General features: G+C 41.6%; 1 protein-coding gene across 7 annotated transcripts in view; it reads right to left on the minus strand.

Annotated features, from left to right (window-relative positions):
- Positions 1-7,672: 7,672 nt before the first annotated feature.
- DLG4 (discs large MAGUK scaffold protein 4) overlaps positions 7,673-12,017 on the minus strand; it is a 404,912-nt gene continuing 400,567 nt past the window's right edge. For all 7 annotated transcript variants that reach the window (XM_063449834.1, XM_063449832.1, XM_063449833.1 and 4 more), the window contains 5 exons: positions 10,553-10,654; positions 9,999-10,171; positions 9,806-9,915; positions 9,067-9,158; positions 7,673-8,768 (listed from right to left, as the gene is read on the minus strand). In XM_063449834.1, coding sequence (XP_063305904.1) covers positions 8,662-8,768; positions 9,067-9,158; positions 9,806-9,915; positions 9,999-10,171; positions 10,553-10,654 — 584 coding nt within the window. In that variant the 3' untranslated portion in view covers positions 7,673-8,661. The remainder of the gene's footprint in view (positions 8,769-9,066; positions 9,159-9,805; positions 9,916-9,998; positions 10,172-10,552; positions 10,655-12,017) is intronic.

Here is a 12,017-nt window from a genome sequence, read left to right on the forward strand (position 1 = left end):
TTATATGGCAGCGAGTGTTACTCTCAGTGTATTATATGGCAGTGTTACTCTCAGTGTATTATATGGCAGTGTTACTCTGTGTATTATATGGCAGCGAGTGTTACTCTCAGTGTATTATATGGCAGTGTTACTCTGTGTATTATATGGCAGCGAGTGTTACTCTCAGTGTATTATATGGCAGTGTTACTCTGTGTATTATATGGCAGCAAGTGTTACTCTCTGTGTATTATATGGCAGCAAGTGTTACTCTCAGTGTATTATATGGCAGCAAGTGTTACTCTCAGTGTATTATATGGCAGCAAGTGTTACTCTCAGTGTATTATATGGCAGCGAGTGTTAATCTCAGTGTATTATATGGCAGTGTTACTCTGTGTATTATATGGCAGCAAGTGTTACTCTCAGTGTATTATATGGCAGCAAGTGTTACTCTCAGTGTATTATATGGCAGCAAGTGTTACTCTCAGTGAATTATATGGCAGTGTTACTCTGTGTATTATATGGCAGTGGGTGTTACTCTCAGTGTATTATATGGCAGCGAGTGTTACTCTCAGTGTATTATATGGTAGTGTTACTCTGTGTATTATATGGCACTGGGTGTTACTCTCAGTGTATTATATTGCAGTGAGTGTTACTCTCAGTGTATTATATGGCAGCTAGTGTTACTCTGTGTATTATATGGCAGCGAGTGTTACTCTCAGTGTATTATATGGCAGCGAGTGTTACTCTCAGTGTATTATATGGCAGCAAGTGTTACTCTCAGTGTATTATATGTCAGCGAGTGTTACTCTCAGTGTATTATATGGCAGCTAGTGTTACTCTGTGTATTATATGTCAGCGAGTGTTACTCTCAGTGTATTATATGGCAGCGAGTGTTACTCTCAGTGTATTATATGGCAGCTAGTGTTACTCTGTGTATTATATGGCAGCGAGTGTTACTCTCAGTGTATTATATGGCAGCGAGTGTTACTCTCAGTGTATTATATGGCAGCAAGTGTTACTCTCAGTGTATTATATGTCAGCGAGTGTTACTCTCAGTGTATTATATGTCAGCGAGTGTTACTCTCAGTGTATTATATGGCAGTGAGTGTTACTCTCAGTGTATTATATGGCAGCTAGTGTTACTCTGTGTATTATATGGCAGCGAGTGTTACTCTCAGTGTATTATATGGCAGCGAGTGTAACTCTCAGTGTATTATATGGCAGTGAGTGTTACTCTCAGCGTATTATATGGCAGTGTTACTCTCAGTGTATTATATGGCAGCTAGTGTTACTCTGTGTATTATATGGCAGTGAGTGTTACTCTCAGTGTATTATATGGCAGCTAGTGTTACTCTGTGAATTATATGGCAGCGAGTGTTACTCTCAGTGTATTATATGGCAGTGTTACTCTCAGTGTATTATATGGCAGTGTTACTCTGTGTATTATATGGCAGCGAGTGTTACTCTCAGTGTATTATATGGCAGTGTTACTCTGTGTATTATATGGCAGCGAGTGTTACTCTCAGTGTATTATATGGCAGTGTTACTCTGTGTATTATATGGCAGCAAGTGTTACTCTCTGTGTATTATATGGCAGCAAGTGTTACTCTCAGTGTATTATATGGCAGCAAGTGTTACTCTCAGTGTATTATATGGCAGCAAGTGTTACTCTCAGTGTATTATATGGCAGCGAGTGTTAATCTCAGTGTATTATATGGCAGTGTTACTCTGTGTATTATATGGCAGCAAGTGTTACTCTCAGTGTATTATATGGCAGCAAGTGTTACTCTCAGTGTATTATATGGCAGCAAGTGTTACTCTCAGTGAATTATATGGCAGTGTTACTCTGTGTATTATATGGCAGTGGGTGTTACTCTCAGTGTATTATATGGCAGCGAGTGTTACTCTCAGTGTATTATATGGTAGTGTTACTCTGTGTATTATATGGCACTGGGTGTTACTCTCAGTGTATTATATTGCAGTGAGTGTTACTCTCAGTGTATTATATGGCAGCTAGTGTTACTCTGTGTATTATATGGCAGCGAGTGTTACTCTCAGTGTATTATATGGCAGCGAGTGTTACTCTCAGTGTATTATATGGCAGCAAGTGTTACTCTCAGTGTATTATATGTCAGCGAGTGTTACTCTCAGTGTATTATATGGCAGCTAGTGTTACTCTGTGTATTATATGTCAGCGAGTGTTACTCTCAGTGTATTATATGGCAGCGAGTGTTACTCTCAGTGTATTATATGGCAGCTAGTGTTACTCTGTGTATTATATGGCAGCGAGTGTTACTCTCAGTGTATTATATGGCAGCGAGTGTTACTCTCAGTGTATTATATGGCAGCAAGTGTTACTCTCAGTGTATTATATGTCAGCGAGTGTTACTCTCAGTGTATTATATGTCAGCGAGTGTTACTCTCAGTGTATTATATGGCAGTGAGTGTTACTCTCAGTGTATTATATGGCAGCTAGTGTTACTCTGTGTATTATATGGCAGCGAGTGTTACTCTCAGTGTATTATATGGCAGCGAGTGTAACTCTCAGTGTATTATATGGCAGCAAGTGTTACTTTCAGTGTATTATATGTCAGCGAGTGTTACTCTCAGTGTATTATATGGCAGCTAGTGTTACTCTGTGTATTATATGGCAGCGAGTGTTACTCTCAGTGTATTATATGGCAGCAAGTGTTACTCTCAGTGTATTATATGGCAGCAAGTGTTACTCTCAGTGTATTATATGGCAGCAAGTGTTACTCTCAGTGAATTATATGGCAGTGTTACTCTGTGTATTATATGGCAGTGGGTGTTACTCTCAGTGTATTATATGGCAGCAAGTGTTACTCTCAGTGTATTATATGGTAGTGTTACTCTGTGTATTATATGGCACTGGGTGTTACTCTCAGTGTATTATATTGCAGTGAGTGTTACTCTCAGTGTATTATATGGCAGTGAGTGTTACTCTCAGTGTATTATATGGCAGCTAGTGTTACTCTGTGTATTATATGGCAGCGAGTGTTACTCTCAGTGTATTATATGGCAGCGAGTGTTACTCTCAGTGTATTATATGGCAGCAAGTGTTACTCTCAGTGTATTATATGTCAGCGAGTGTTACTCTCAGTGTATTATATGGCAGCTAGTGTTACTCTGTGTATTATATGTCAGCGAGTGTTACTCTCAGTGTATTATATGGCAGCGAGTGTTACTCTCAGTGTATTATATGGCAGCTAGTGTTACTCTGTGTATTATATGGCAGCGAGTGTTACTCTCAGTGTATTATATGGCAGCGAGTGTTACTCTCAGTGTATTATATGGCAGCAAGTGTTACTCTCAGTGTATTATATGTCAGCGAGTGTTACTCTCAGTGTATTATATGTCAGAGAGTGTTACTCTCAGTGTATTATATGGCAGTGAGTGTTACTCTCAGTGTATTATATGGCAGCTAGTGTTACTCTGTGTATTATATGGCAGCGAGTGTTACTCTCAGTGTATTATATGGCAGCGAGTGTAACTCTCAGTGTATTATATGGCAGCAAGTGTTACTTTCAGTGTATTATATGTCAGCGAGTGTTACTCTCAGTGTATTATATGGCAGCTAGTGTTACTCTGTGTATTATATGGCAGCGAGTGTTACTCTCAGTGTATTATATGGCAGCGAGTGTTACTCTCAGTGTATTATATGGCAGCGAGTGTTACTCTCAGTGTATTATATGGCAGCGAGTGTTACTCTCAGTGTATTATATGGCAGTGGGTGTTACTCTCAGTGTATTATATGGCAGTGTTACTCTGTGTATTATATGGCAGTGAGTGTTACTCTCAGTGTATTATATGGCAGCGAGTGTTGCTCTCAGTGTATTATATGGCAGCGAGTGTTACTCTCAGTGTATTATATGGCAGCGAGTGTTACTCTCAGTGTATTATATGGTAGTGTTACTCTGTGTATTATATGGCAGTGGGTGTTACTCTCAGTGTATTATATTGCAGTGAGTGTAACTCTCAGTGTATTATATGGCAGTGAGTGTTACTCTCAGTGTATTATATGGCAGCTAGTGTTACTCTGTGTATTATATGTCAGCGAGTGTTACTCTCAGTGTATTATATGGCAGCGAGTGTTACTCTCAGTGTATTATATGGCAGCAAGTGTTACTCTCAGTGTATTATATGTCAGCGAGTGTTACTCTCAGTGTATTATATGGCAGCTAGTGTTACTCTGTGTATTATATGTCAGCGAGTGTTACTCTCAGTGTATTATATGGCAGCGAGTGTTACTCTCAGTGTATTATATGGCAGCTAGTGTTACTCTGTGTATTATATGGCAGCGAGTGTTACTCTCAGTGTATTATATGGCAGCAAGTGTTACTCTCAGTGTATTATATGGCAGCGAGTGTTACTCTCAGTGTATTATATGGCAGTGTTACTCTGTGTATTATATGGCAGTGGGTGTTACTCTCAGTGTATTATATGGCAGTGAGTGTTACTCTCAGTGTATTATATGGTAGTGTTACTCTGTGTATATTATGGCAGTGGGTGTTACTCTCAGTGTATTATATTGCAGTGAGTGTTACTCTCAGTGTATTATATGGCAGTGAGTGTTACTCTCAGTGTATTATATGGCAGCTAGTGTTACTCTGTGTATTATATGGCAGCGAGTGTTACTCTCAGTGTATTATATGGCAGCGAGTGTTACTCTCAGTGTATTATATGGCAGCAAGTGTTACTCTCAGTGTATTATATGTCAGCGAGTGTTACTCTCAGTGTATTATTTGGCAGCTAGTGTTACTCTGTGTATTATATGTCAGCGAGTGTTACTCTCAGTGTATTATATGGCAGCGAGTGTTACTCTCAGTGTATTATATGGCAGCTAGTGTTACTCTGTGTATTATATGGCAGCGAGTGTTACTCTCACTGTATTATATGGCAGCGAGTGTTACTCTCAGTGTATTATATGGCAGCAATTGTTACTCTCAGTGTATTATATGTCAGCGAGTGTTACTCTCAGTGTATTATATGTCAGCGAGTGTTACTCTCAGTGTATTATATGGCAGTGAGTGTTACTCTCAGTGTATTATATGGCAGCTAGTGTTACTCTGTGTATTATATGGCAGCGAGTGTTACTCTCAGTGTATTATATGGCAGCGAGTGTTACTCTCAGTGTATTATATGGCAGCAAGTGTTACTCTCAGTGTATTATATGTCAGCGAGTGTTACTCTCAGTGTATTATATGGCAGCTAGTGTTACTCTGTGTATTATATGGTAGCGAGTGTTACTCTCAGTGTATTATATGGCAGCGAGTGTTACTCTCAGTGTATTATATGGCAGCGAGTGTTACTCTCAGTGTATTATATGGCAGCGAGTGTTACTCTCAGTGTATTATATGGCAGTGGGTGTTACTCTCAGTGTATTATATGGCAGTGTTACTCTGTGTATTATATGGCAGTGAGTGTTACTCTCAGTGTATTATATGGCAGCGAGTGTTGCTCTCAGTGTATTATATGGCAGCGAGTGTTACTCTCAGTGTATTATATGGCAGCGAGTGTTACTCTCAGTGTATTATATGGTAGTGTTACTCTGTGTATTATATGGCAGTGGGTGTTACTCTCAGTGTATTATATTGCAGTGAGTGTTACTCTCAGTGTATTATATGGCAGTGAGTGTTACTCTCAGTGTATTATATGGCAGCTAGTGTTACTCTGTGTATTATATGGCAGCGAGTGTTACTCTCAGTGTATTATATGGCAGCGAGTGTTACTCTCAGTGTATTATATGGCAGCAAGTGTTACTCTCAGTGTATTATATGTCAGCGAGTGTTACTCTCAGTGTATTATATGGCAGCTAGTGTTACTCTGTGTATTATATGTCAGCGAGTGTTACTCTCAGTGTATTATATGGCAGCGAGTGTTACTCTCAGTGTATTATATGGCAGCTAGTGTTACTCTGTGTATTATAAGGCAGCGAGTGTTACTCTCAGTGTCTTATATGGCAGCGAGTGTTACTCTCAGTGTATTATATGGCAGCAATTGTTACTCTCAGTGTATTATATGTCAGCGAGTGTTACTCTCAGTGTATTATATGGCAGTGAGTGTTACTCTCAGTGTATTATATGGCAGCTAGTGTTACTCTGTGTATTATATGGCAGCGAGTGTTACTCTCAGTGTATTATATGGCAGCGAGTGTTACTCTCAGTGTATTATATGGCAGCAAGTGTTACTCTCAGTGTATTATATGTCAGCGAGTGTTACTCTCAGTGTATTATATGGCAGCTAGTGTTACTCTGTGTATTATATGGTAGCGAGTGTTACTCTCAGTGTATTATATGGCAGCGAGTGTTACTCTCAGTGTATTATATGGCAGCGAGTGTTACTCCCAGTGTATTATATGGCAGCGAGTGTTACTCTCAGTGTATTATATGGCAGTGGGTGTTACTCTCAGTGTATTATATGGCAGTGTTACTCTGTGTATTATATGGCAGTGAGTGTTACTCTCAGTGTATTATATGGCAGCGAGTGTTGCTCTCAGTGTATTATATGGCAGCGAGTGTTACTCTCAGTGTATTATATGGCAGCGAGTGTTACTCTCAGTGTATTATATGGTAGTGTTACTCTGTGTATTATATGGCAGTGGGTGTTACTCTCAGTGTATTCTATTGCAGTGAGTGTTACTCTCAGTGTATTATATGGCAGTGAGTGTTACTCTCAGTGTATTATATGGCAGCTAGTGTTACTCTGTGTATTATATGTCAGCGAGTGTTACTCTCAGTGTATTATATGGCAGCGAGTGTTACTCTCAGTGTATTATATGGCAGCAAGTGTTACTCTCAGTGTATTATATGGCAGCTAGTGTTACTCTGTGTATTATATGTCAGCGAGTGTTACTCTCAGTGTATTATATGGCAGCGAGTGTTACTCTCAGTGTATTATATGGCAGCTAGTGTTACTCTGTGTATTATATGGCAGTGAGTGTTACTCTCAGTGTATTATATGGCAGCGAGTGTTACTCTCAGTGTATTATATGGCAGCGAGTGTTACTCTCAGTGTATTATATGGCAGCAAGTGTTACTCTCAGTGTATTATATGTCAGCGAGTGTTACTCTCAGTGTATTATATGTCAGCGCGTGTTACTCTCAGTGTATTATATGGCAGTGAGTGTTACTCTCAGTGTATTATATGGCAGCTAGTGTTACTCTGTGTATTATATGGCAGCGAGTGTTACTCTCAGTGTATTATATGGCAGCGAGTGTTACTCTCAGTGTATTATATGGCAGCAAGTGTTACTCTCAGTGTTTTATATGGCAGTGAGTGTTACTCTCAGTGTATTATATGGCAGCGAGTGTTGCTCTCAGTGTATTATATGGCAGTGAGTGTTACTCTCAGTGTATTATATGGCAGTGGGTGTTACTCTCAGTGTATTATATGGCAGTGTTACTCTGTGTATTATATGGCAGTGAGTGTTACTCTCAGTGTATTATATGTCAGCGAGTGTTACTCTCAGTGTATTATATGGCAGCGAGTGTTGCTCTCAGTGTATTATATGGCAGCGAGTGTTGCTCTCAGTGTATTATATGGCAGTGGGTGTTACTCTCAGTGTATTATATGGCATTGTGTATTTGATATTTGATGCAAAGTGGTTATTATTGTATTATTTAATATTTGTATACATTTAGTGTAATTAATAGAAGCACTGGGAGCCAGCAGATAAATATATAACATTTTATTTATCCACATAAAATAGTTTTATTTTTTTATTACTGTACTGTATGTAACCCCTTGTCTGTCAAATCCCAACAGAGCATCTAGTCCTTAACTCACTGCAGTCCCACATTTCTGCAGAGCATTGCGCTGTTTCCTCTTCTCGTCCATTACCCGTTTACATTCTGCTAGTGCCAGGAAGGGAACATAAATAATGCTAAGAAAACTCACTAGCACTAAAAGGGTTCATCCACCTTCCACAACGATCTGTAGAACATGTCTCCATTCCTGCAGCTCTGCAGAGCAGTGATTACTCCCCACTACCCACCGCCCTGCAGAGCACTGCTCTTCCCGATGTCCTGCACATCATTAGTCTCCTCCAGATGCTCTGCAGAGAGATATGGTTTGTTTGGTGAGGGTATAGAGAGAAGCTCTGTGACATCCAGGGATCTTCTGCCCTTCACTGGGCAGTACTTGTCCATCTTGCCACCTCTTTTCAGGGCATATGCGTAGGATGGGGGGAACAAGGTGTCTGCCCATAAATTAGGTCCCCCCTCCAGTATAAGACGCATGCACAAGATAAACGCAGACAGCGAGTTAAAAAAAACAGGACTAAAAGTCTCTTTATACACCATGCCCCACCGGCTTCAATGGGTGGGGCTGCAGAATGCCACACCCACTGCATACCGCAGGGGTGGGAACACGACAAAACCACTCACCCAAGGAGCTTGGTTAGAAAAGAAGAGCAGAATGCTGGTCTACTTGTGTTTGTGTGTAAACACGTATACAGACACAAGTACTGAACAATCGCTCCACTCTCCAGTGTGGTAAGGAGTCCTCAGCCCCTGTGAGAAGTAATAAGGCACCCCAGGAGGAGCGGCAAGATGTGGTGAATGGCAAGTATCCAGAGTGCCTTATTGCCCCCAGATGTAAAATGCTCCGGGGGAGAGAGGAATCTCCGCTGCTTCATAATGGGTGGGGGGGAAGTGCTGGATTTTAAAGTCTTTCTCTGGAAGGAACCCAGATATAGGGCCCTGAGAGGTCTTCAATAATCCCTTTTATTTTATGGTAGACCTCTTCAAAGCTTTCTCCTTCAACCACCGCTAGAATAGAGAAGGAAAAAAAATAGAGTCAGGAAAGGATGGGAGGAGAAGGATGGCATAACAGAAAAACAAGGTCATGTAAGAAAATGTGACGAAAGAATTACAGGGGTTGGGAAAGCGAAAGAACAGTTAGCACATGCACAGCTATTTGTCAATACACACAGCTATCTACATTGTACCACAGTTTGCTATCTGTCAAAATGTACAATTCATAAACAAAGTGCCATTAAATTGGCCACGTCATGCGCACAAAGATAGCTATTAGCCCATACAGAGAGACCTTCTAGCCTTCACTCACCTGAGAAGCACTCTGTAAAGTCCTGCTCCAGTTTGGTTGCCCTCTCATAGGTTTTTCTAGCTTGTTCTTCGGTCAGACGCTTGTTAATTTCTCTGAAAAAAGAAATCTAAATATTAAAAGATTGAAACGTGCTACAATTACGGGTTCTAACCACCGACATGCTAAGACTAACACGAGAACAGTCAGTCTAGTAATCAAACTAACCATGGAGTGATAATGGTTCCAACAACCAAACCCACAGACTGACTGAATAAATAAACCAGATCTAGAACAGCCAGACTGACCGACCCGCAGACTGACTGAATAAATAAACCAGTTCTAGAACAGCCAGACTGACCGACCCACAGACTGACTGAATAAATGAACCAGATCTAGAACAGCCAGACTGACCGACCCACAGACTGACTGAATAAATAAACCAGTTCTAGAACAGCCAGACTGACCGACCCACAGGCTGACTGAATAAATAAACCAGTTCTAGAACAGCCAGACTGACCGACCCACAGACTGACTGAATAAATAAACCAGTTCTAGAACAGCCAGACTGACCGACCCACAGACTGACTGAATAAATGAACCAGTTCTAGATCAGACTGACTGACCGACCCACAGACTGATTGAATAATTGAAGCAGCTTAAGTACCAAGATGACAGACTGACCAGCTACATTTGTGGCTTATTGGGGGTTGTGGGGTTCTTACACACTGACACGGGACACAGAGAGACAGAATTAACTCACAGAATATTTTCCAGAGATTTGGGCCGTATAAAAATGGCAATCGGTTGGAGCTGTGCAGCTTGTAGGCGTTTTACAGCATTTGCGGAGACGTCGAGGATACAATGCTTCCCCTAAGAGATTAAAAGAAGAGATTGTGACATGGACCTAGTTAATGAACCAACCCGGCACACTGTATACAGAGTGTCACACGTACCTGCTCCGCTACCTCCCTAACACTCTGCACACTCGTTCCGTACAAATGGCCATTATATTGTCCAGCTTCGATGAATTTATGGCCTTGAATGTCCTTCTCCATCTTTTCCCGAGAAGACACAAAGTGATAATCTCTGCCGTCGACCTCGTAGTCCCTCTTGGGTCTTGTCGTATCTAAGATGTTACACAAAAATAGTTTCCTTTAAATGATGCAAACAATATGCAAAATCTATGTCTAGAACATTCTATAAAGAGACAGCTATTATGGGATGCATTTCTCTAACATATATTTAGTGACAGAGCAGGAATTATTAATTCGCCGGCAGTTTATTTCCTTCACATCCATTTCTTTTATCATGATACAGTTTGGGAATAGTCTACAATCCTGAGAGCTCCACGTGCGTGTACGATGAGAGAGCCTCGGACTCCGGGTGATGACTTTAGGACTGTGTAATGGAGGATTGTGTATCCATTCATGAATAGCATTCACTAAAAATATATTCCATTTTATCAATCGTTTTCACTGGTTCATTTTCTACTTATCAAGATACTTACGAGGAACACAGGAGCCAAACTTGTCTGGAAATTCAGACAGGAGGTCATCATTCACCCTGTCCTTCCCAGGGCCCAGTATGATAATTGGTCGGGCATAGTGCACTGGAGGAAAGAAAACACAAGATCAGCATGTTGGGAGGTCAACATTCAGGTCTATGGAAATATTTGTAGATAAATCACTGGGAAGGTTTTTCTTACAGTTTTAGATCATTTGGAAAGTTTATTAAATTGAGGCCAATGTGTTATCTGGAGAATCAGCTCCATTGGTGATCTTGTCCATGCATTCACTTGCCCTCAAATCCTTCTACAGTTCTTGTTTTAAATCTTCCCAAGAGAGAACATACATGGAGAACCCACTTTACTGGAGGAACACACAGTATGGGCCAACCCGGCAAAAGTCCCCTTTACTGGAGGAACACACATTATGGGCCAAACTGGCACTAGTCCCCTTTACTGGAGGAACACACAGTATGGGCCAACCCGGCACTAGTCCTCTTTACTGGAGGAACACACAGTATGGGCCAACCCTGCACTAGTCCCCTTTACTGGGGGAACACACAGTATGGGCCAACCCGGCACTAGTCCTCTTTACTGGAGGAACACACAGTATGGGCCAACCCTGCACTAGTCCCCTTTACTGGAGGAACACACAGTATGGGCCAAACCGCAAATAGTACCATTTACTGGAGGAACATACAGTATGGGCCAAACCGGCAATAGTACCCTTTACTGGAGGAACACACAGTATGGGCCAAACTGGCACTAGTCCCCTTTACTGGAGGAACACACAGTATGGTCCAAACTGGCACTAGTCCTCTTTACTGGAGGAACACACAGTATGGGCCAAACCGGCCCATACAGTATAGGCCAACTCCTTTACTTGAGGAACACACAGTATGGGCCAAACCGGCAATAGTACCCTTTACTGGAGGAACACACAGTATGGGCCAAACTGGCACTAGTCCCCTTTACTGGAGGAACACACAGTATGGGCCAAACTGGCACTAGTCCCCTTTACTGGAGTTACAATCATTATGGGCCAATCCGGCAACAGTCCCCTGTACTGGAGGAACACACATGTGACAGATCCATCTGTATAGACTTATATTGCTGGTTTGCCTGTTTGCCTTAATTTCGCTGGATTTCCTGTCCGTATGCCCCTGTTCGTGTGTTTCTCCAAATACCGATTGAAACTAACGAACGGACGGCCACCCAGGAGAGGAGTGTGCTGCTGGTTAACCTATTGGCCCCAATTAGAACATTGCGGTTAACCGCAGACACCTCTCCATTCCATTCGTACGGGTGGTCGTCGTTCGTATGCCGACCACGAGGCGGCGGCCATTTTGGGACACGAAGAGAATCAGCGGTGTTCGGTACAAATCCTATGGAACTAAAAACGACCACTTTATCTGCCGGACACTGCTGGAAGTCGCCGCCCGCCTTCTATTTCGTCGAGGCGTACGAA

This window comes from Pelobates fuscus, chromosome 3 (genome assembly GCF_036172605.1).
Source record: "Pelobates fuscus isolate aPelFus1 chromosome 3, aPelFus1.pri, whole genome shotgun sequence".
Classification (NCBI taxonomy): domain Eukaryota; kingdom Metazoa; phylum Chordata; class Amphibia; order Anura; family Pelobatidae; genus Pelobates; species Pelobates fuscus.